This window comes from Pogona vitticeps, chromosome 3 (genome assembly GCF_051106095.1).
Source record: "Pogona vitticeps strain Pit_001003342236 chromosome 3, PviZW2.1, whole genome shotgun sequence".
NCBI classification, from domain to species: Eukaryota; Metazoa; Chordata; class Lepidosauria; order Squamata; family Agamidae; genus Pogona; species Pogona vitticeps.
In genome coordinates, this window is record NC_135785.1 from 224,474,848 (window position 1) to 224,501,315 (window position 26,468).

Here is a 26,468-nt window from a genome sequence, read left to right on the forward strand (position 1 = left end):
AAAAGAGAAAAATGGGGAAGATGGAATTGGATAGGCAAATGGAGTTGAATGCCTAAGCATATGAGAGTGAAATGGGGTTTCTTTTTCATCATACACATAGAAGCACATATGGACAATTTTAAAATCCTCTTACCTTTGTGGGCCCTCCTTGATTCAGACTCTTTGGTCGTCATTCCCAAGCAATGAGGAAGGACACTGCCACAGCTATTGCTCTGTCCAAGAGGCACATGGCCCTGCATAAAATGTTGCAGTTTTAGTCAAGTTTTAAAAACTACATCGGCATGTAGGGAAGTCAATTTCTTCATATAAATTTCACGAGTGATCTTTGTTTTCAATCCCATACAGTTCTTTGTATATGTTCAAATGGAACTGATGCACCTCCGTTTACTGCGTTTACAAACCGTCTCTGCATTTGGAACTTAAGAAAAAGCTCAAATTCAATGTGGGGCAATGTCTGCTTTTGAAACTGCAGGGAAGACGAGAAAATAGAAGCAATGTCTGCTTTTGAAACTGCAGGGAAGACGAGAAAATAGAAGCACAGGCCATCTCTTCCAGCCTCCCTGCATTTAGGAATGCCTGGAGCTGCTTAAAGAATCCAAGAACCATATATTCCGTGGCACTGCATAAGAAATATTACTGGTCATCTAAATGAGTCAAAATGTTGTATGTTCATTTTTTAAAAAACATAAGAGATACATTTGATCAGAATTGATTGCTTCATACAAGCAAGACTGTAATTTCTAAAGTGAAAGCATGTGCTGGGGCTGACTGTGGTTATTCAGTAGTGTGTTTCATTTTGGAATAGGGATAACAGTAAGTTAAAAAATGTAACAAAAAGGTACCCTACACATGCTCAGAGATAGTCACTTCATTATTAGTTAATATCAGAAAATACAGGAGTGAGACAGGAAGCCAGGGTGGCATATAACGAGCGCCCCGTTTAATGACAAATCTGCATAGCGATGCAGATTTTGCAATTGCAAAAGCAATCGCATTGCGATGTTTCCTATTTCCCCCCAGCTGACCCCATTTCCCCCCAGCTGACCGGCAGGCGCTTTGGAGCGACCGAAGTGGAGGCTTACCGGGCGGTCGCTCCAAAGCCAGCGCCGCCCAACTGGGGGGGAGAGGGCTTCAGAGCGATCACGGTGGAGGCTTACCGGGCGGTCGCTCCGAAGCCAGCGCCGCCCAGCTGGGGGGAGAGGGCTTCGGAGCGACCGCGGTGGAGGCTTACCGGGCGGTCGCTCCGAAGCCAGCGCCGCCCAGCTGGGGGGAGAGGGCTTCGGAGCGACCGCGGTGGAGGCTTACCGGACGGTCGCTCCGAAGCCAGCGCCGGCCAGCTGGGGGGAGAAGGCTTCGGAGCGACCGCGGTGGAGGCTTACCTGGCGGTCGCTCCAAAGCCAGCACTGTGCAGCTGGGGGAAAATGGCCGCCCGCAGCGTTTTCACACCTCACTTACCGAGGCGGCGAAAATGGCAGCCGGATGGGGGATTCTTCGCTTACCGGTGAGTTTTTCCCCAATAGGAACACATTAAATGGGTTCCCCCCCCCCCCACATAGCGAAGAATCCGGATAGTGACGTTAATCCTGGAACGGATTAACGTCACTATGCGGGGCACCACTGTACTCAGTATGGAGCTGGAGCTCAGGAAGAATTACCAAAGCATAAACATACCAAGGACTGCTCTACAAATTCAGTGCAGTGCACTGCATGCATTACAGATAAAAGTTTCAGAATGCATTCATTTAACTTTCATTGTCAGCTGAATGAGAGGACAGTAATGTGTTTGTGTTGGGGGAAGTATAGTAACTTTAAAAAAAAAATTATTGGCTGATTAGGGTGTTCATATGAAATGGGGAACATGGTTTCCTATGAAATTCAAGACAGGCTCCTTCTACCTTGATTAGTTGCATGGAGGAGGATATTTCACTAGATGGAGCTCATGTGATAAGCTACAACTGCTGAAATTTCTGCTTCTAGGAAACTATGAAGCTACTGGAACCTGTCCTTCGTTTCATGTGGACACTCTACTAGCTTGATTCTGATTATGGTAATCATGTTGGGCAGACCAACTCCAAGTAGATTTGGGATAAAGAGTGAACAGGTGAGCCAGCTCTAGGTCAAAAAAGGGCAGGGTCATTTTTACTGGGTGTGGTCATGCCAGGTCACGTGGGTGGGTAGTGTGGAATGAAGATGGATCAGTGACAGTGCAATTATGGGCTCACTCTGCCCAATGTCTAACAGATTCAAAGGGAGCCTGGCTTCCTCTGACAAACTATGGCCTAGACCCAACTGCTTGTCCCAAACTAGAGATCCACGGAATCAACTGCAAAATGGTTAAATCAGCCCTTTTATAAAACCCATTCACTGAACAGGTCTAGAATAGCTAGGACTAAAACAGGCTTTAGGCCTGCTGCCTTACATGAAGTATATACTGTGTCATCTTATAATCACATTACTTACCTTAACACTTCGCCCAAGAGTAGAACTATTGAAATGGGGTGAAATGGAGGGTGCCGTTTTCTTGCGTGGCAAAGTATCACTCATATAAGGGCCTTCTTTGTGATGTTTCTTCCTCTCTTCCAGATTTCGGAAATGCTTAAAATACATAAAATAAAAACAATTCCACAATGATTATACTGAAGATTATAAACACCATAATGGCTTAAAAATAAATGTCTGTATATCCCTCTCGAAAATTTGAGTACTATTTTAAAACTTAGACAAAACTGGGCAAGGAAAACTCTTTATCTCTATAGACTGAAATCTACAACTTTTAGATACAGTGGTGCCTCGCTTAACGATTTTAATTGGTTCAAAAAAATCATCGCTATGGGAAAATATCGCTAAACGAAATGCAGTTTCCCATTGAAATGCATTGAAAACCGGATAATCCGTTCCAATGGGAACAGACTGCCGTCCTTAAGCAAAAATTGCCATAGGAAACATCGCTAAGCAAAACATGGTTCCCCAATTGAAATGCATTGAAACCTATTCAATGCATCTGAATGGAGGGAAAAATTACAACAAATTTAAAAAGAGTCGGAACAAAGTCAAATTAGTTTAACAAAGGGTTTATTAAGTGCACTTATGATTTCAAGCATTCTAAACATTTTTAAACATTTTTAAACATATAAAAACAGCCAACATGAGGCTGTCAAAACCATCGTTAAGTGAAACAGGGGGACCCAAACTGTCATCGCTATGCGAAGCATGGTCCCAAACATCGCTATGTGAAAATCGCCCATAGGGAACATTGTTAAACGGAGCGCAAGATCGCTCCAAAAAAGTCATCGCTAAGCGAATTTGTCATTAAACGAAGCACTCGTTAAGTGAGGCACCACTGTATCTTACTGTGTATAGAATTTATAGCATGGGGAAGGGCAAAAGGCTATTTCAACCTTTTATCAAAATTATGTTGATTTATGCAAGTAACATAGACATGAAAATTAGCAGGATAATGCCCCAAACACATACCAATCAAATTGGTGTGATTTGAACAGCATATATATTTTGTGATAATATTCATTATGAATTTGCAGTCCCAATTTATGATGGCAAAATATAACCAGAAATACATGACATGTCCATTATTTTTTTAATTCAAAAAATAAAGCAACTGAAAAGGATTTTGGATTTGAAAAAGTGCTACAGTACACTAACGCTGGCTGAAATCCTGTTCAATAACTTACACCACACAAAGCCATGGTGATTTTTTGAATTAAAGAATTTCCTATTCTCAAGGCTCCTGTGTGATCCTTTTCATTGGGGGGCCATTGGAGACCTTGGGATATGGAGGGGGTTAATTTCCAAATTGCTGCTGCTGGTAAAATCATCTTAATGGCAATTTTCAGAAATTAAAACTCCCTCACACTCTGCAGCCCCCAACAGCTCCCCCATGATGAAAGAGATCCCTCAGGAACTTGAGATGTGTGTGCGGTTTTTTTCAAGTTGCAAAATATTTTCCAGTGGAGGAAAATGCTTAGGAACCTGAATTGGTCCCATGGGCTAGAGGTTCATTACCGTGGTTTAAAACATTTCAGAATTAATTGTATTTATGGAGCTGATTGCATTAACACAAAATATCCAAAGGCAAAGGTTATGTTGAAAGATCAAAATGCCTTTTAAATCTTATACAAGTGATAGCTCTAAACAATTACACCGATGTAATTATACATCGTTTTTAGCTACCACTGTCCACATAATAAGGAAGGTTGCAGATGTGTGCGATTTTATTATAAACCAAGCTATGGAAGTTTTACCAAAAAAATGTAAGATGAACACAGTGATTCAACTAGGGACAATAGATACAAGGGGCAGATTGCTAATTGTATATATTACTCTCCAGGATGCATGTTGTACATGCAAGTAAATAGTAGCTTCAGCAGCCAAAAGGAAAAGGGGATGTGGTACCGGATTGAGAGACACAGACCTTTGGAAATGTGACTTTTTGGGCTGCAAATCCCAAGATTTTGGAAGATACAGTCCAGGAAAGTAATTTCTTCAAGCTCTGCCTCTTCCACACCAAACAGCTGCTTACTGTGCATTAATCCACCTTAAACTGTGGTTACTCTGCATGCATTTCATCAAACTGGGGGAGAAAATTCCATGCCAAAGCAACCTTATTCTTATCAAGGCTATCTGCTTTCAGGCCTTTTACCTGGGATTGCCTTCGGTGCTTCTTAGCTGGAAGAGGAGGTGGTGTGTCAGGTAAAGGAAAAGACTCTACATTTGCAGCCCTGGCCTCAGGCCAGTGGGCTGGTGAAAGTGGAGCAAGAGGGCGAGGAGAGAGGGAGTGAGGAAACACAAATCCAGAACAGAGAGATGATCTTAGCTTTATAGGAAAGAGAGAAATCAAATTCAGAATTTTTTTAAAAAAATGCCTTTTTAAAACATATAAGCTGCAAGCACAAAAGAAGAATAACAGGCTTACGGTGACACAAGCTTTTGTAGACTAGAGACTATGAGATGCATGTAATGTTGTTAAGAGCTGACAAACGAGGTGTGTGTGTGGGGGAAGAAGACTGACTGCAGTTTTCCCACTTTTTTGAGAAGTTCAGATAATAGACTTATGCCATTGGAATGGTAAAAACAGGTCTCTGGTCACCCAAAGTTACAAAAATAAAATAAATGTATGAAATGTATTTCAACTGAACTGTTTAGGCTAAAATTAAGGGTCTTAACTCCTGGTATTCATAATTAAACACTAAACCTTGCTTAAGCACAGGACGAAACCCTGGGCCCACACATACATCATCCCCATCACGGCCTTCCTACTTCTCTTCTTGCAAACCCAGAGGAAGCACAAATTAGAATTCAGTTCCCCTTTGTCCAGATTTTCATTACTTGAGAACCGGGAAGAATGGGTTAAACTGCTAACAATCCATCCTTAAACCATGGATTATGAAGTTGGCTTCCTTAACAAGCTAGTCACCATTTTAAATCCATACCTCCTTTCCTACATAATAGGCAAGCCATAAAGAACCTATATATTTTTAATAATTCCCTTTTATTTTATTTTAAAGGGAATTCTGCTTTAGTACCCTCTTTTGGAATCCTGGTCAGGTGGGGAGAGCTTGTGAGTCTGGCGTTTTGCACAGGGTATTTTCTGCTTTGGAACGTAGCACTAAACCACGGTTTTGCACTCTACGTACAAATATATTTACTATTTCTAGAAGCAGAAGATTTATTTCTGTGCATATGATTACTTTTTTTCATAGGGAAGAGAGATAATTTCCCGTCTCTTCCAAGTAAGGGAGAACAAAGGAAGCAGGAGAAAACATCCAAATAAAATGACAGGGGAAAAAAACTACTCCAAAGTAAATGCTGGGAAACCTTTCAGAGATGTACTTAAATCTGTATTGTTAAGCTCAATCAACAAACATAATAGTAAATATTCATAGTACAAGCACAGAGTTTGGCAGTGTACCCTAACTATAGTTTATCATGCTAAGAAATTCCAGAGTGCTTGTACACTGGTATAACCAAATTTCTTTGATTCAAATTTTTGCACAGATACTGGTTATTGTACTTCTGTGCCAAAGTAACTAAGTTTGCCACACCCCAGGCAGCAAAATATACTACAAGAAAATATTCGGTTTATTTTCCATTTCCTTGACCTTGCTCTTGTTCCCTAGAAAGAGGAAATAAGGGTGGCCACTCCACAGCTCCTACTTCACTCTAATGAGGGGGGAGAAAGAGGTGTAAATGTTTCCCAGATTTATTCCTGTGATTTCTCCCTTAGGTAGACCTTTGGTATTTACAATTAATCTAGGTCTACCCTTCAACTTTTTACTTCTGAAAAAAGAGAGGAGCAAATGCAGTTTTACAATTAACCTGCAAACATCATGACAGCAAAACGCTGGAAGCAAAATGTATACACAAATGGCAAATGTCTCTCAAACAAACCTCTTTATTTTGCGGCTGGCTCATCGGGCCAGCTGTGGAAGGTTCAGTGGGAACAGCATCAGCAGCAGTGGGGGGTGGAGTGGAAGGGGATATAGTCGTGGAATTGCCATACAGCTCACTAATGTCATTTACACTCATATAACCCTAAAAGGAGGAATTCAGAAGTTATATATATAAAAAAAGAAGCAGAAGCCAAAAGGCATGCAAGAGTATTAAGGTTTTCATTTTGCTGTGCCAGTTAGTTTACAGGTGATACAGCTGATTCTCTGTGGTATTAAAAGACACATTCTTTTATGATACCTGCAAATCATGAAAATCATATGCAATAAACTTCTGGATGTTTTTATTTATTGCAATGAAAATGGTCATCCAAAGATCTTCCAAGGTAATTGTTCTAACCAGCAACTTCCGTTTTGAGATATGTCTTTTTTGAGATATGTCCGTCTGCATAGTTTCCCACAGTCAGCTCTTGATTGGACATGGAAGCCCCACCCTAGAATTTCAGGGTTAAGTGACCCCTCTTCTGTTCAGACTATACACTGCCACTGTTTTAAGTTTAAACAGATAGGAAAGGGATTGAACCATCATGGCAAAAATCTCCAAAAAGGTGATAAAGAGGCATTTCACATGTATTTGCTTAAATACTGGGCTACCTCTGCATCACTGCATTTTAATGAGCTGCTATATTGCAACTGGATGCAGGAACTATTATTTTGCCCTTGCCAACTCTCTCTTATCCACATGGGCCTAACCTTATTTTTTGGCAGAAATTCCTGTAGGGATGTAACCACAATCTAGTTATTTTGCAGTATATCCAGGGTTTCATGTTAATTTTATTGAGACTCTCAGAGCAGCTGCAATGTTCAGTTGAAGCAGATACAACTTTAGGCTTCATTAGCAGCAAAAGCAGCAGCAGCAGCCATAGTAGTAGAAGAATTTTAGGCAAAAGCAAGCACCAGAAAAATACCCTGGGAAATTCTGAATACAACTCCTGAAACACAACCATGATTCTAGCAAAATTGTCAGAAATGTTTTCCTAGCCTAGACCCTCACTGCTTCATTTGTATACTATGAAACATTCAGTTTAGGCAAGATGGAAAAATGTGGACATTTCATTTTGCTTCTGAAGAAATGAAATCTCATTTAGAAAGCATTCAAATACACACTTAAAATATGATTTGGCTTTCATTATTATCAATATTATTTTGCATGGGCAGTGACCTACATTATGTGTACATGTTTTATAATTTTTCACTACATTGGAATCCTGTTCCACCACGAAGTAGACAGAGAATGTTTTTTATGAGTTGCACAGTGCAATTCATACAAAACAAAAAGTGCTTTGTGGTCCTTGTGTACCACACATTACATATTCTGGAACACTGAAAAAGGTGCAAAGCTTTGAGGCAGGAGGTTCCCATCCTCGGTGTTGTATTTCTGGAACAATGTGAACAATGTACCGTGCAAGGACAGAACCTAACAGTTAACAGGTGCAAGCTCATGGTCTAAGCAGAACAGGTACCCCTGCCAAGCTGTGGGCTGCTCATAATTGAATGAACAGATGACTGATGAAAGAATTTTAGTAAATATCTGTTTGGCTGCTCCCACACCATGTATAAGTGAAAGATACAGCTACTGTCAAATTCTATCAAATTCCTGCTCAGGAATTTGCTCATTTTTAAAACATTTAGAATTAAAATTCCACTGTGAAAGGTAACTCCTTTACATACACAGGCAACTGTGATCATATGTCATTTCATAGCAAGTGTCACAAATTATGCTGCAACAGATAACCATTTAATATGAACAGATAACCATTTAATATGTCAACAACTTTTTATTTTCCTCCTCCCAAGTTTCACATTTACCTCTTTTAAACTGCTGGGACTTACAGGAAATCCTTTTCCTCCTGATAAAGAAGCATATTTCTTTTCTAGATTGCAAAGGTTCTCTTTCTCCTGTTTTTAAAAAAATCTGAATTATAGTTCAGAAACAAATTTTGACGGCTACTTATACAAAGATAGTCATAAAGATTGTAAACAGCCTAAAATCTTCATAAATAACACAATTAAAGAAGGAACAAATGAAATCTAAAGTTGCTTCAGTTGAGAACTGTTCACAAGCAACTTGCACAGCATCTCTCCCTTTCTCTTTCTTCTTTCCTTCCTACCTGCTGACCCTGCATTACAAGAACACATCATGAGGGACTCTTATTTTCTGTTTGCCAGGGAACTTCTCAAACAGATCTGCCACAATTTAGCACAGTAAATAGTATGCACAATAACAGTATTGGTGGAATTGGTAAGATTGAAGACATAAATTCCTGAATTCTAGACAGCTATACATTTATTATATTGCTATCATTTTAAAATAATGTTTTCAGGAAAAGTAGTGTTTCAAGTACTTACCCTCTGCAACATCATTAGCAAGTTATTTTTCTCTTTGACGAAATGATCTTGCTCTCTTTGTGCTTGCTGGACAATGTGACTGGCTTGCTTTTTTAGAGCAGATATTTTTTCCTATTATAAAGGTAACACAAATTCATATTCAGTATAAGCTTGGGAATTTAGGGGCTGCCCTCCCAGACTTACATCACCCATTAAATACAGCCCTGAAGATTCTTGCTCCTAGTCCTTGATTTAAGGGTCCACAAATCTGGAATTCTTCACTGAATAATGTCCTAAAGGTTGTATCTCTAGGGCTTAAGCGGAATGTCCCCAGAAACTGCAAAATGAAATAATTTTCCAGTATTCTATTTTCCAATATGAAATCATTAGCTACATAAAAGGAAAGTCAAATTGAGTCTGTAATCCTAGGCATGGAAATAAGACATGCTATAATCGGAGGACCTCACTTCTCTGCAAATGTGTCTGGAATTGCTCTGTGAACAGTTTAACAACATCCCTTTGTTAAACAGTACTGCAACATGGACTACAGTTTACCTCTCCCTTCCTGAACAATTTCTTGAATCCTTATTCTACTGATCCAGAATGTCAGCAAGTGGAACGAAAGCATGAAAAACCAATGATCTGAGCCAGATTTTTACAAGTTACCTTCCTACTGACAATACTGCGCTGGTATTCAGCCACTTCACGCAGAAGCTGTTGTGTTAAGTTCTCTTTCTCTTCATCTAGCCGGCTCTCTTTTTCCAGCTGTTGGAACTCCAGATCTTCAAAGTGTTTGCTTTCTACCTCCAACAGGTCTGCATCCTTCAGTGACCAGTAAAAAAAATATGAACTGAAAAGCTCATACTGTTTATATTTAATGAAAACAGACATACAGCTCAATCCAAAACAAAAACTCCCAGTGGGTTCAATGAGACAGCCTAGGAATCACAAGTAAAATCAACTATAATTTTTAAAAGCAGCTGCTGACTTGAGAATTAAATTCTTATGTTCCTCCTCAAACTAAACAGTAATATTTGTCTCCTTGTCCTGCTTGTTCATCTCTTTTTCACATTCTACTGTGATCAAGAAATGAGTATATCTACACAGGTGGAAGAGTAATTTAGAATCTAAACAGCAGACAGAAGGCTGGCTCACCAGCAATGACCTCACCCAGGCTGCTCATCTGAAGCCTCTTTCCACTAAAGACAGAAGGACTGCAAGTTGGGTGAAAGGCAGAAGGGAGAAATGTCAGTGAAATGCCCATCTTCCACTGTAACCTCCAAGGGCTGCTTTTCATTGGAAAGTCAAATGACATTTATACAGAAGTAAATATCTCTATAAAGTAGACTTTGGCACCTAAACAAAATACTGCCAACTGGAAACTTCAGTAGAGGCTGTTTAAAATATTGATCTCTTCCTTCAATTCCATTAAGGAAGTTTCATCTTTAAAAGGAGTAGCAGATCCAAATGGAAAACTAGAAAAAAAAATCTTGGTTCAACCCAGGGATGTGCATCAAAGCCAAATGTTTCATAACTATGCCCCAGATCCTAGATTAATAGGTGAGCATTTTCATGAGCCATCATTGCAACAGAGTTATAAAGTGAGTTCAAGTCTCATTCACTGGCATTAGAAGGGCTCTGTTGATAAGCTTCTTGAATTTATGAAGCTGTGTATCCCTGTAACTTATCTGTATGTCGCAAATATTTTAAGATTTCTATTTACAACAATTCGTTCTGAATGAAAACACAAAAGCAATGCTTCACAAACAGAAATTGTCCTTGTTGCATTTTATTCCAGCTTATCCTCACTGTCCCAAAACTAACCTTTAGACATGTTCCATATATCTATTTTTTTATTTCTCAATTCTACATTCAGTGCCCTAACAACAATACAAGACAAAAATGAAGAACCTACTGAAATGTGTAGGTGCAACTGTACAACTATATACCAATTGGTAATTATGAAGTAGCACCAGAAACTGGAATCATGGGGAAGAAAGGGGAAATCTTGAAGCAGATCATGAAGTATCCAGAGTTCTGAAAAATCAGCAACAAATTCCATCTTGCAAATCAAAAGATGCAACATTTGTGCATATTCATACGAAAAATCACTACCAGTGTCCAAGGAGAAGAAAATCACAAGTCTTCGGACCAAGTTAATAATCAGAGGGGTTTGCTTTTCTCAGGAAGATACAAATATTTGAAAAATCCAAACCAGAAGCAAAGTTGTCCATTCAAGAAATGCCATGTTAACCATGGACAATTTGATTCCTACTTAGGCATTCAATAAAAGAGTTTATCTTAACCAGAGCACAGACAGAGTTCTGACTCCTGTCCTCTGAAGATGGTAGCCACAGAGACTGGCTACCTTCAGAACACAGCCAAAGAGCCTGAAAAACCCACAACAACCATCAGATCCCGGTTGTGAAAGCCTTTGAGAATACAGTTTATCTGTATTCACTTTGCTGCATCCTAGCTCTTACATATGGACAACTAAATCATGAAACAGTCATCTCTATGTGTGGAATATCTTCACATGATCAGGAACCCTTACTTTTCCCGTTTTCTGATCACACGGAAAGCCCCTACACTAATTTAACTCTCCACACACAAGAGCTAAGATGGAGGAAGGTATGGCTAGCCTGCTGCTTCTGTCTGTGGATTAAGTTTAACTCTTCTGCTGAATATCTGAATAGGGACAAACTGAGATGTATTCATACAAAAATTGACAGACAACCTAAAAGGGAATATTTGTATACTTGTTGATACTGTGGTAAGTGCAATCAGCAGTGACTCTGTCTTAAGAGAAAATACTTCTACACAAGTCAATGGGACACCTAATTGTTGTCTATCCTCCCTAACCTGTTTGTGCTCTCCTCCTTCTCACATTACCCCTTAAAGGTGATCCTGCAGGTCAAGGATCCTCCAGAACAGAACAGTTGTGTATGTACTTTAAAATGTTACACCCTATATTATATTTCAGAACAAGAACACTCCCAAGGCAGTTTATAACAATTTTATTTTTAAAAGATTAATAAGAATGGGATATGGTGTAGATGGTTGGAGGGGGTGGATTGGTGAAAGAAAGAGTGTCCTGACTAGAGATGGACTCACCATTTTGGTGAGGCGACCTGCTTCGTGATTCATCAAAGTTGACAAAGCACAAAGCTCCCCTCAATGAACTGACGAAGCACAAATTTATTCGTCATTTTGTGGGGGGTTATTTTAAAAAAACTGACCCCCCCGCCACCCCCATTGCCATCTCCAGTGGCCTCCACAGCCACGGCCTGCAGAAAGGGACACTGGCTGCCCTTTGCAAAGATGGTGGCTGCGGCTTCATTTAGGGTAGGGAAGCTGCAGCTGCCATCTTGGCAAAGGGCAGCCTGGATTCCCTTAAGATGGGGTGGGTGGGGGCGGCTAAGGTAGAGAGAGGAAGGGGGCGGGTTAGGCTGTGTGAGTGGGTGGCTGTGGGGGTGGGTGGCTGTGGGGGTGGGTGACTGTCTATTGGCCTGCCAATCAGCTGATTGGTGGGCCTGTAGGCATAACGGGAAAGCCATAGGACAAATAAAAATGGGAAAATATTTGTCCCTTTGTATTTGTCGCGGTCTCCAGAACCCACAAATATGAAGAGACAAATATTTAATGAATCAGAGAATTCTGATGAATATTGCAATCCGTTTTTATTCATCCCTATGTCTAGTCCTGACCCATCCAAGAAGAACTGCTATCCAAAACCACTACTGGATACAATCCTGTATTTCTTCTTCTATTTTAAAAATATAAGATCCCAAAGGCTGTAAAAATAAGCTAAACAGGGGTGTGATTAAAGTATTCTAATATTTACAGACTGTACTTGTAAAAACAATTTTTAAAATTCCAATCCATACTATGTTAGCAGTCATATACAAGTATAGTGGTACTATATAGATAATACAAAAAAGTAACTTAAAATCAACCATAAATGTAATGGGAGACAAGTATAAAATGGCTGACTGCAAATATGAAAATGTATCTCAATTATAGCAAGATGCCATAACACCCAGCTAAATATCAGTTACACACACACAGACACACATATACATACACCCACCTCTTATTAGCCAATGCCCCAAAAGTGCTAAGTAACTAACCAGTTGACAACATTTAAAGTATGCAGTACAAAGCAACACTTAATCCAGTTCTCTTCACTCTGCTTACTCGACACCACACAATATTCTTATTAATGATGCAGCAAATCACTCCTAAACTTTTGAAATGACAGGCGGTTGGTAAATAAACTTTGGACACTTGTGCTTGATCACGTTGCAATTAACTAAAACAAACATAGAAGCCGTGCTACTGACCCTGTTTAGCTGCTGTTGTAATTGTTCCCTCATGGACTCGGGGCAATTATCAAGCTGGGTCTTCTGCTCGGAGTAAAGCTCCTGAAGCTTTTCTAGTTTTTCCCTCTCAGCATCAAGCTTTAATTTTTCCTGGAGTTTCAACCAGAAAAATAAAGAACAGAATTACCTTCAAACCCAAGCAGTGGTTAGTGATTATAATGGCACACTAAGTGGAATGGAGTTGCGTGGCACAGATGGGATGATATCTATCTGATTAAGACGAAAGATCACAGCATGAATGTCCCACATGGTGGCGAGCTTGCACTTATGTGACTCATTCTGTCACAAGTAAGCACAGTAATCTACATTCTAATTTAATTAACCTCATGGATACCCAATGATGGTTAGATTGCATGCATATGTGCCAAACGTTTTGTTGTGTGTGAAGAGTGTAGATTGTGTTCTTATGAAGCTGACTTTCTAAAGAGAAGATTCTGATGACTTCCCAGCCTCCTGGTGAGGGGCAGAAAGGTGATTATGCAACCATGATTGAAGGTTATTGAATGACGAGAGGTTATAATCATTAGGGGTAAAAGTGGCAGCAGCAAGCATGCAATATGTGGTCATCATCAGAATCTGTTTTTGGATCACAGCCAATGAAAGTTAGTTAAATACATGTCCCCTCAGCTCCAAATATTTCAAAATTATTTCAACCACTATATAAATTGAATAGTTAAAATGTAACCCAATCCAACCAAGATGGGGATTGTGCCACCAATCAGAACAGAGCAATTCTTGGATCATTACTTTTTTTAAAGCAAAGCAAAGATATAGGATACTGCATTAAGTGTCATAGGCAGTTTGTGGGCATATCTACCCATATGGTCAATTTTATTACATAATTTATATTATCTATGTTGCAAAAGCAATGATACTCTTATTTGTGGCTAATTTAGTTAGTCAGAGTTTTATAATTTGACTACAGCACTTAGTGCAGTATTTTTTAAAAGAGGAAATGCCATCTGTCGTTGCTCCGATGATCAGGAGTATATTAGCTACTGAGGAAGAGAAGTGGTAGCAAGTTAGTTTCCAAATGATGTAAAGACAGAAAATAGCAGAATTTTACAATGTAAACCAATCAGGATGTGGCACAGAGCAGAAAGCTAGTGGCACAGGCATAATGGTCATAAATATTGCTTATATGCAGTGAAAGGATGATATGTAGCAGAGCACAGAGACTAAGTGGTTTGATGCAGGAAATTCTGTTTCAGTAGCCAAACACAAGACACAATTCACAGAACTGGTTCAAATCTCTTTCGAAAGAATGATACCTTGACGTTTGACATAGATTTGGCTTTCGTACAGTCAGTCCCTATTTCAAAAATAGTAGTATGTCATTTCTCAAAGTACACACATTTCTCAGGCTTTGAACAAGTAGATTGAATTTTTGTCTTTGGCCACTTACTGTGTTTCTCACAATCTCACTGTAAATATTTTTTTCAGAATAACGAAACTATTTAGCCACACAAGCCTAGAGAAGCATCAATGAAATGTAATCAACTGCAGTGTACATCCTTTTAGACTAGTGGTTCCAACCTTGGGTAACCCAGGTGTTCTTGGACTGCAAACTCCCAGAAACCCTAGCCAGCACAGCTAGTTGTGAAGACTTCTGGGAGTTGCAGTCCAAGAACACCTGGGTTACCCGAGGCTGGGAACCATTCTTTTTGACCAATGTTCCAAACAATGTGTGCTCTGATGCTGTTGGTCTACAAATCTGAGAACTTGAAGTCAGCAGGGTCACAAATGGAGAATTTTAAGGGTTTTAGTCCAGCAACCCCTGGGGACCCTTGCTCTAGACTGTACTTTCAAAAACAGGCTTCATACAAACATGCTGCTTCAGTTTTTTTAAAAAAGCATTGCCTTTTACAGCAGTAAAACAACAGATATTAGAGTGCAGCATTTTGCAAGGCAAATATTATTTTATCATTATTGAGTGCAAAGTCACCAAAAGGATACCATTCCTCAAGATATATACACATTTGTAAAAGAAATGCAAATAATAATTCAATCTGTTTAGTTATTTGGTAAGTATTCATACATAATCTATACCAGACCAACATCTGCTGTTTCATCTCTATAGTTACTTTATCATGTTTCGTATGGGCATGGGCCATTTCAAAATTAGGTAAAGGTTCCCCTTGACATTTTTAGTCCAGTCGTGTCTGACTCTAAGTGGTGGTGCCCATCCCGTTTTCAAGCAGTAGAGCCAGCACTTGTCCGAAGACAGTTTCCGTTGTCACATGGCCAGCATGACTAGGGAAGGCCGTTTTACCTTCCCACTGAGGTGGTACCTATTTATCTACTCGATTTGCATGCTTTCGAACCGCTAGGTTGGCGGGAGCTGGGACAAGCGACGGGAGCACACTCTGTCGCGTGGATTCGATCTTACGACTGCTGGTCTTCTGACCCTGCAGCAGAGGCTTCTGCGGTTTAGCCCGCAGTTCACTGATGAAACAACACTGTTACTAAATTTTTACACACTGATGTACAAAAAGATGTTCTTATTCTGAGAGACTCCTTTGAAATACCCAAATTGTTCTAACTGCTTTACAGAAGAACATTATCACAGTAATGTCCTTTCACATTGGTTTAATCAATTTTTTCACTGCTTTGCTTAACAGTTGCCAGGCTTCATACAATTAAAGCATTATTCTTAATAATACTCAGGATGCCCAGTTAAATTCCACCCTTTCATTCACCCATCCTTTTTATGAACCAACAGGAATAACCATTCTTGTTAAAAGAACAACAAACAATTATGAGAAATAAACAATTAAAAGACTCTCCATCTTTTGAAATTCAAAAAGCTCTGGGAATTTTGAAGTAGGTGCAAGTGATATTAACAATAGGATTCCCTGGCATACATATTGTGCTGCTATTGTTGCTGCAGCTCCACATAGTTCCTGTACAAAGAGTAAAGTCACTCATTCAACCATTATTAATCTTCAAAATATAGTCTTATATTACTACCCTCCTGACATATCTGGTGCAGTTATGCAGCCTTTCTGTGTGCAATATGCATAAATTCACAACATCCTGAGAGAAACAGGTCCACATATTATGGTTCATTCAAAGATTACTTACCACTAGAATTCGCGAAGGCTTTCACAGCCGGGATCCAATGGATGTTGTGGGTTTTCCGGCCTTAAGAAAATGGCCAAACAGCCCAGAAAACCCACAACAACCACACCAGTATTTCTTTCTTCCCTTTCTAATTCATCTCATGAACATGTGTTTCTCAGCAAGCCGTCTCCCCCAACCTGGTACCCTCCACAGATCTTTGGATTGCTACCATGCTGGGTAGGGATTACGGTAACAGAAACCCAACATTTCTGGAAGGTTCCAGGTGAGGCGTGTATTTCCCACATCTGAAATCTATACCTGTTTATCATACCATTTAAACCACTGTCCTTGTTCAGTGTAATTACTACCATGGTGGGATGATTAAAAAATTCCAGCATTTATCTTTACAGAGCTGGTGGCTAAATTCTTAGCAAATCTGGCAAAGTGCAAGAGTTGTAGATTTGCATTAACTGCTCCAGGCAGAAAAAGATAGCTATATTACTTTGGTCAAGAAACAATTACTTCTTTATACCTTCAAGGGAGATGCTGTTCCTATTTTGATATTTACCACATGGCAAAGGCTGATGATATCTAAGACAAAACGTTCTTGTTAAACAGAGCAGGAAGAGATACATTAGAAAACAATCTATGTCATGTGTTCTGAAAGCATTTAATCTTAACCAATGATATGTGATATGTATTAGTTTGCTGAACAAGAGAATAGTTAAACAAGAGAAATATAAATGCATTCTTTTTTAACATCAGCTTACTTATATCTGAGATTATGAAGACCCACAGAGTTAGTAATTCAATTTCCAAAACTAATAACTTTATCAACTGGATTGCTGCAGTGCCATGAATTATTACAACGCAAAAAGTGAGTTAGCAAAGGGCTGAAGGGCCTAAACTGCAAAAGCAGTGACAATTGTTCCATGTTCAATCACTAAATTGCAAGATAAAATTTACTCAAAAAGAGTACAAACTCCAAAGTAGGGCAAAGAGTCTTTACCACGGATTTATATAATGATAAATTACATCTATATAACAGAAAATGGCTCTCGTTGACAAAATGTATACTGTTTTTCATTGTAAAATGACTTTGCCTCATGGACTGCATTTGCTGGCTCACAGCAGCGATTGTCCAAATAAATAGATTGTCACATTTTGTCTCAATATTTTGTTATTTTTGCCATTCCATTAAATCAGACCTGGACAAAGTGTGGCCCATGGGCCACATACGGCCTACGAACTGCTCCTGTCCGGCCCACCCGTCGCCGCTCCTGTTCGGCCTGCCCATCGCCGCTGAGTGAGCCGGAGCTCCGGCTCCAGTCACCTAGGTAAAGGTAAAGGCTCCCCTTGACAATTTTTGTCCAGTCGTGTTCGACTCTAGGGGGCAGTGCTCATCCCCGTTTCCAAGCCATAGAGCCAGTGTTTGTCCGAAAACAATCTTCCGTGGTCACATGGCCAGTGCGACTTAGACACGGAACGCTGTTACCTTCCCACCGAAGTGGTCCCTATTTATCTACTTGCATTTGCATGCTTTCGAACTGCTAGGTTGGCGGGAGCTGGGACAAGCGACGGGAGCTCACTCTGTCGCGTGGATTCGATCTTACGACTGCTTGGTCTTCTGACCCTGCAGCACAGGCTTCTGCGGTTTAGCCCACAGTGCCACCATGTCCCTGGTTCCAGTCACCTAGCACGGCAGTAAACAAAACTCATGAGATCCAATACTGGGATCTCACGAATTCTGACTGTTACTCTTGAGCCGCAGGCTGCAGAGCCTGTGGCTCAAGAGGCCGGAAGCGATCCTTGCGCAGTTGACGTGATGACACATCACATCACCTGCGCGGGATAGAAGACAGTCGGACTGGAAGGCTGTGGGGGAACGGAGGACAGGTGAGTTAGCTCAGTGTCAGGTTTTTTATTTCCTTCCCCCCCTGCAGTGAACAAATTACAATTTCATTTTATTTTTAAGTAAAGTTGGCCCCCGAACACAATTCAGATTTTTCATGTGGCCCCCTATAGAAATTAATTGCCCACCCCTGTATTAAATACAACTATTTCGAAAGTTAAAAATGACAACCAGAAAAACATAACTCAACTCACCATGTTGAATAGCATCATTAACAATTTGGGGTTTTTTAAGAATATATATAACTATATATACACTACTAGTGGTAGTTCAAGGCTAAGAGTCTATACATCTATCCGAGCATCAAGGTTCCTGCTAAGCTGGGCATGTGCGCATGCATGACTCAACTTCCCTCCGTACAGCTGTCTTCTCTGCGCAGTGATAGCATTAGGTTCCGGTTGTGACGGAACACAGCGCGCAGTGGGGCGGAGGCGGGCAAACACACACAAGGGCAAAGTCAACAGAGAGAAAGAGGCTGAAAATTAGAGGGCACATTGCCAAGCACAATTGTTTCTGTAGACTTCCTAGCCTTGCACTACCACTAGCAGATAACTAAATATTTTTGTTTTTTCTTTCCCTATCACAGTTTCCCGTTTACATAAATGCAGACCTGTGGAATGATAAAATACATGAGACTGCATCTGTATAGTTTCTATTCTGAAGAAATGCACTTAAGGACAATATAATAAACATTCTAGAATATGCTAGGAAAGCCAACCACATAATGTCCTACAATTGGGAGCAACAATCTGTGAAGAAATGGGAAGGGCCTTTTTGGCGGTGACACCCTTGTTGTGGTACATCCTCTCTTTGATGTTTGATTGACAAAAACCCTGGCCTTATTTTGCCTCCAAGTTCAAAGTTTGGCTGGCTGTTTATCCAAACTGTGGAAACACTCTGATCATACTTTGGTCTTCATCTAATTTGTGGCCATCATTTTGATTACTTTAACACTGTTTTAAACTTGTTTAAACACAGTTTTAAACTTGTTAAACTCATGGCTCAGCAGTTAAACTGCTGTACTGCAGCCAAAACTGTGCTCACGGCCCAGGGTTTAATCCCAGGTAGCCGGCTCAAAGTTCACTCAGCCTTCCATCCTTCCGAGGCCAGTAAAATGAGTACCCAGCACGGGGTGGGAAGCATGTGTAGCATGCGTAGTTAGGCAACCTTCAGTCTCCAAAGACTATGGTGAAGTGCTCTGTATGGGGGACTTGGAACAGCGTCTAGTGTGGCTGAGGAGTCCAATTCGAGAGTGACAATCTCTTCCACACTGAAGACAAATCCAATCTGTTCCCTGTCCAGCTCCCTGGTTTTGCTGCTTTTGTGACTTCCTCTTTGCCTCGGCCTGCTGGACAAGGGTCTCTTCAAATTGGGAGAGGCCGTGATGCAACGCTGCGTAATTAACTTGTAAACTGCCCAGAGAGAGCTTTAAGTGTCATGGGGTAGTATACAAGCAGCACACTGCTTCTGTAGCTAGCTACTGTTAGCTAGAGCTTAAAAATCCCAGAATACAGAATGAAAAACGAACATATGTAGAGTCAATGACAGTTCTAAATGTCATATCTAGGTATGTGAAAAATAACTATAACTTTACAGCACAATCTTAAATGTTTCTCTGAATTGCTAAAGTCTTTGTTATACTTTTCTTTGCTAGGGTAACAAGAAGGCTATTGAGGAAAAATAACAATAACACAGTTTATTAGTCAATGATGCTAAATACAAAGCTGCTTATCATTAAGCTCATTGTACACGGGAAGCCATTAATATAGAAGACTAACAGCTGCATGCTACAGATGGAGAAGGAAACTTGACACCAAATGGAAGAGCAATTTCCTTTTTCTTTTAGAGCCAGTGTCTCAATAAAAATAGGAATGCTTTTTATGGGACTGAAAACAGCAACTCTGATGGAAGAAGACTGTGATTATAAACAAATTATTGTGTGTGTTTAAGAACAAGAAGAATGCAATCCTAGCTCTTAAAATAAACATACACAAATACAGCCATGGAAGCATTAATATACATTTAGACTGCAGTCCTAAAATACAGCTACTACTGCAACTGTATTATTAAATTTTGCAAGATTTTCTTACAAATACACACTGCCATGTACTCTCTATACAGTATTTTGTTTGTAAGCTACTTCATTACTCTCCTCTACTCTCCCCATCATTTCCAATGATTATAAATTTAACATTTTACATATTTTGCACTAATCTTAAACTAAGTATGTGCTCTACGGTGAGCGTGTCTAACAGCTTATGTAGAGAAGAAAAGTAGAGATAAAAGCAGGAACAGATGACTACAGCTATTAACTCCACAAGTTATTCAAGTGTCTGTCCTGCTGAATATCATGACAGTCCCAGGAAAAGAACAACAGAATGATTCACATCAACCCCACAGAATGACTTCTGTTGATCCGACAATGCAATTTGGAGAACACCCCTTTTAAGACAAGAGATAATCTTCACACACCTCTTTGTTTACAGATGCCAATACACAACAATAAAATAACAATCTGATAGACTTTCTTCTTACAGCATATATATATATATATTTTACCAAATCTTTCATCTGTGGATCTTTATGAAAGTTGGCCCTTTAGGTATTTGCAAGATTAAAAAAAAAAAGACAAACTAGGTAATTATAAGGAAGCAACACAGAAAGCCATAAATTGGTGGTGCAAGCACTAAATAATTATCTATGATGCCAACAGGGAATCATGTTTTTCCCTCTCTAATAGTTGGGAAGTCCTGAGATGCATACACCGATGTATTTAGAGGACATGATGGAACAGCCAATCCCAAACTGACTACATACCCTTTGATGCCTGAAAGGAACCCACAAGCTTAGCCAAGAATCCAGCTGGGAACTGCCCCAGATTAAACTCCTGTTTCTCAGCGCTGCTATTAATGTTCTCCATTTCCTTCCTCTGTTCACGATCGGTCTTTTTCCACCCAGGTGAACATGCATGATAGAGAGACTGCTGCTCACTGTTTTCCTTTCCCCTGGATCTCTGCTGTTAGGAAAGTCTGCACATCCTGTCCAAGAGATAAGCAGCAACAGAGATATGGAAGCTGCAGGGAGAGGTTAAGAGCCACAGCCCATCCTGGATAAACTTCCCTTCCCCTCTGGCAGCTGTGGCTTGTATCACATATCACCTCCAAGGCTCCCTGCTTGGATTCCCAGCTGTAGCCGGAGGCTGTGAATCCTCTCTGTTTGCCACACATGCACAAACAAGGCAAGGTACTTCTTCCTCCAAGGGAAATTCCACCAAGAACACCTGCTTTCCACCAGTCTCATCTTCTATCAAAGCCTTTTTCCACTGGGATATTTGATCAAATATATTGAGCATTTGATATAAGCAGCACCATGGGAAAAGGAATTTTGCATCCATAAGGTAAGCACTGTATAGGATTCCAAATAGTCAATCATAATTTTAAGAAGGTATTTTTCCTCAAGGATGAAAAGCAGATCTGATTGCAAACAGGTTTTGAAAATTCCAATTTAAAAATCTTCTAGCTAAGCTGTAACAGAGGAATTAAGCAACATGTAAACCTCCTGCCATAGTGAAAGGGCTGAAATCAAATTAACAATGTAAATTCCTATGTGCAATATGTGAACCGACACCAAATGAAACATTAAATAGGCTTATAAAAATAGAAACTACACATAGACTGCATTTGATTCAAAGCTTTGTAAATTAAGGCTTTACAAACCAATGCATACCAACCGATGGAAAAGACAATGGTTCTGCATTCTTCCTGCGCCCCTTACCACTGCACACTGGTTCTGAGTCAAAATACCTTTGTTTGCATTAAGGCAGAGTTCCTGCTATACCCAAAAGTCACTGTGTAACTGCATACATTATGTCCAACAGACTCAACCAGTTCTTAGTATTAAATCAACGGTTTGTCACTATATTGCAATGAAGCTGGGGGGGAAAGTGTATTAATAGACCCATAGGAAATGCACTCAAAAAGCTATTCCTGCCTTACGTACATGAAAACCCAGCACCAAACCTTGATCACAGTGATGGTCAAACACAAATTCAAGCCTGTTTATTTGAACTAGTGTTCCAAAACTTTTCAGTATTACTATTGGCAAGATTAAAAAACAAAACACATACACACATACGTGAATGTACGTGCACACAACCAGCCAGAAAGATGGAAGTCAACAATTCCTGTTATCATTGACTAGTATGATGGCTTGAACTAATAGGATGCACAGTTCAACCCTATTTGGAAAGCTAGAGGTTCTTTAAATTTGATCTGCTGGATGAATGTTTATCAGATATACATCCTGCCCTTCTCCCAGAACTGGCACTCGAGGCAGATTTCATATCTCCATCTTAAAATATGTACTTTGATGGCAATGTTTCACATACAATCTCTGGCACATTCTGGTAGACCTAAGCTAAAAGCCTACAGTTACTTCCAGTTAGTAAATGGTAGTGAACAAGATGGAGCAGTAGCCTGTGTTTCAGTGTAAGATGCTTCCTATATTTATGTTTCCATAAGGAGGAGGAACACATAAATTAGAATTCCTAGAATTTCCAGGAAAAATTAAAAGTTATCTTCATGCCTTGTTTATGAGGGAAGGTTGAGGAGGGGGTGATGATGATGATGATGATTTGTTGTTCTTGTTGTTCCTGTTATCATCATCATCATCTCCAACCTTTGTTCACAAGCAAGGCTTGAAGGAACAGACTTTTTCTCTTACGTATTTTTTTCCCTGCAGGTGAGTAGTAGTAGTAGTGTCATCATGATCATCATCATCATATGCAGCTCCCAGAATCCTCCAGCCACTGTAACCAGTGTTTGGGAGATCTTGCAAATTATAATCCAGGAAAGCAACTTTTCCAAGTTGCAGATTTTAGGAAGTCTCTGAATAGCCACTGTATTGATTAGATGGACCTTCCTCGTATCTATCAAAGTCCCATGAATCGTTCTTCTATTCCATCCTAGCCAGGAATACAAAGCCTGACCTAAATAGGAAACTCATGATATTGTCATTTTATTGATGCCAAATATAGATGTGTGTTTTTTTTGAGGAATTAATGCCCAAAATAAACAAAATTTGTGGGGTTTTCCTCAAAATATCTGGACAGATCTTAATATGTGTTGTTTGGGTTGCTCTGACTGTGTATTTTCAATAACTGAAGAACTGTGAAGTTTGCACTAAATCAACATTTTTTATTGCAAGTATATGAATAATTCAAATTTCTTTGATCCTTTTTATTGTACTGTCACTCCTTAAAGGCATAAAAACAATACAAGTAACAGGAACATTCTTACTAGTCTATTTTAAGTATTGAGATGGAAAACTATATTTTCATTTATGATATCTCTTTTTAAGAATTTCACAGGCTTCTGAAACAGTTGCTCTACAATGTTCAGCAGAATCTGCACAAGACTTCCTGTTAAACAGGTGCCCAGATCAAGAATTAATTCCATCACTTATCTGTTTCCATAAACATAGCTATCACTGTTACAAACAGAGCCATCATTTTTTTTACATTTCTATGAATGAAATAGGCTTTATCTTTCATAAATCGTAAACATATACCATTTCACTACTTACAAAATAGTGATGAAGTAAATCATGACAGCTGTTCACAAAAGAACATGAATATCATGAAATGGAATATGAGTTTGTAAATGATATATATGAACTTCTAGACTATAGAATATTAACTGTGCAATCCTATACAGTCCTGCTCAACAAACAGCAACACTGAGTTTAATGATCTTCTCTCTCAAATAAGTGAGAATATGATTCCAGCTATGGCTAAAGTTTCAGACGATTATCATATCTGTCATATCTACTACTTTGGGAAAAATCCTGTAGAAGAAATGGAGTAGCCCTCATAGTCAACAAAGGAGTATGAAAAGCTGTACTGGGATATAATCTCAAAAATGATGGAATGATTTCAATACGAATCCAAGGTAGACCATTCAACATCACAGTAATCCATGTTTATGCACGAACCACTGATGCTGAAGAGGCTGAAATTGATCAATTCTATGAAGACTTACAACACCTTCTAGAACTGACACCAAAGAAAGATGTTCTTCTCATTATAGGGGACTGATATGCTAAAATAGGGAGTGAAGAGATATAAGGAACAACAGGTAAGTTTGGCCTTGGAGTTCAAAACGAAGCAGGGCATAGGCTAATAGAGTTTTGTCAAGAGAACAAGCTGGTCACCACAAACACTCTTTTCCAACAACACAAGAGGCGACTCTACACATGGACATCACCAGATGGGCAATACCAAAATCAGATTTATTATGTTCTCTGCAGCCAAAGATGGAGAAGCTCTATACAGTCAGCAAAAACAAGACCTAGAGCTGATTGTGGCTCTGATCATCAGCTTCTTATACGAAAACTCAAGGTTAAATTGAAGAAAGTAGGAAACACCACTGGGTTAGTCAGGTATAATCTAAACCAAATCCCTTATGAATACACAGAAGAAGTGAAGAACAGATTTAAGGAACTAGATTTGGTGGACAGAGTGCCTGAAGAACTATGGATGCAGGCTTGTAACATTGTATAGGAGGCAGCAACAAAAACCATCCCAAAGAAAAAGAAATGCAAGAAAGCAAGGTGGTTGTCCAATGAGGCCTTACAAATAGCAGAGAAGAGAAGGGAAACAAAATGCAAGGGAGATATGGAAAGTTACAGAAAATTCAATGCAGACTTCCAAAAAATAGCAAGGAGAGACAAGAGGGCGTTCTTAAATGAAGAGTGCAAAGACATAGAGGAAAAGAATAGAATGGGAAAAACCAGAGATTTGTTCAATAAAATTGGAGATATAAAAGGAACATTTTGTGTAAAGATGGAGATGATAAAGGACAAAAATGGTAGAGACCTAACAGAAGCAGAAGACATGAAGAAGAGGTAGCAAGAATACACAGAGGAATTATATTTGAAAGAATTGGATGTCCCGGACAACCCAGATAATGTGGTTGCTGACCTTGAGCCAGACATCCTGGAGAGTGAAGTCAAGTGGGCCTTAGAAGGCATGGCTAACAACAAGGCCAGTGGAGGTGATGGCATTCCAGTCAAACTATTTAAAATCTTAAAAGACAACAATATTAAGGTGCTACACTCAATATGTCAGCAAGATTGGAAAACTCAGCAGTGGCCAGAGGATTAGAAAAGATCAGTCTACATCCCAATCCCAAAGAAGGGCAGTGCCAAAGAATGCTCCAATTTCTGTACAATTGCACTCATTTCACATGCTAACAAGGTTATGCTCAAAATCCTACAAGGTAGGCTTCAGCAGTATGTGGACTGAGAGCTCCCATAAGCTGGATTTTGAAGGGGCAGAGGAACTAGAGACCAAATTGCTAATATACTCTGTATTATGGAGAAAGCCAGAGAGTTCCAGAAAAACATCTACTTCTGCTTCATTGACTATGCAAAAGCCTTAGACTGTGTGGATCACAGCAAACTATGGCAAGTCCTTAAAGAAATGGGATTGCCTGACCACCTTATCTATCTCCCGAGAAATCTATATGTGTGACAGGAAGCAACAGTTAGAACTGGATATGGGACACATGTTTGGTTCAATATTGGGAAAGGAGTACGACAAGGCTGTATATTGCCTCCCTTCTTATTTAACTTATATGCAGAATACATCATGTGAAAGGCTGGACTGGATGAATCCCAAGACGGAAGAAAGCACTGCTGGAAGAAATATCAATAACCTCAGATATACAGATGATACCACTCTGATGGCAGAAATTGAGGAGGAATTAAAGAACCTCATAATCAAGGTGAAAAAAAGAGTGCAAAAATGGTCTGAAGCTCAACATCACAAAAAACTAAGATCATGGCCACTGGTCCCATCACCTCCTGGCAAATAGAAGGGGAAGATATGGAGGTAGTGACAGATTTTACTTTCTTGGGCTCCATGATCACTGCAAATGGTGACAGCAGCCATGAAATTGACTCCTACTTCTTGGGAGGAAAGCGATGACAAACCTACACAGCATCTTAAAAAGCAGAGACATCACCTTGCCGACAAAGGTCCGCATAGTCAAAGTATGGTTTTTCCAGTAGCAATCTATGAGAGTGAGAGCTGGACCAAAAAGAAGGCTGACCACTAAAAAATTTATGCTTTCGAATTGTGGTGCTGGAGGAGACTCTTGAGAGTCCCCTGGACTGCAAGGAGATCAAACCTATCCATTTTGAAGGAAATCAACCCTGAGTGCTCACTGGAAGGAAGGATCCTGAAGATCCTCATGGCCATCTCATGAGAAGAGAAATCTCTCTGCAAAAGACCCTGATGCTAGGAAAGTATGAAGGAAA

At 39.8% G+C, this 26,468-nt stretch overlaps 1 protein-coding gene across 9 annotated transcripts in view; it reads right to left on the reverse strand.

The window, feature by feature from the left end:
- The window catches only part of PHLDB2 (pleckstrin homology like domain family B member 2), a 99,660-nt gene that overhangs the window by 12,240 nt on the left and 60,952 nt on the right, over positions 1-26,468 (reverse strand). For 2 of the 9 annotated variants that reach the window (XM_078389838.1, XM_072993941.2), the window contains exons 7-14: positions 13,136-13,264; positions 9,459-9,614; positions 8,814-8,924; positions 8,274-8,363; positions 6,406-6,549; positions 4,658-4,831; positions 2,461-2,595; positions 134-233 (exon numbers count right to left, since the gene is read on the reverse strand). In XM_078389838.1, the coding sequence (XP_078245964.1) occupies positions 134-233; positions 2,461-2,595; positions 4,658-4,831; positions 6,406-6,549; positions 8,274-8,363; positions 8,814-8,924; positions 9,459-9,614; positions 13,136-13,264 (1,039 nt within the window). The remainder of the gene's footprint in view (positions 1-133; positions 234-2,460; positions 2,596-4,657; positions 4,832-6,405; positions 6,550-8,273; positions 8,364-8,813; positions 8,925-9,458; positions 9,615-13,135; positions 13,265-26,468) is intronic. The other 7 variants (XM_078389839.1, XM_078389840.1, XM_072993944.2 and 4 more) reach the window with 7 other exon arrangements.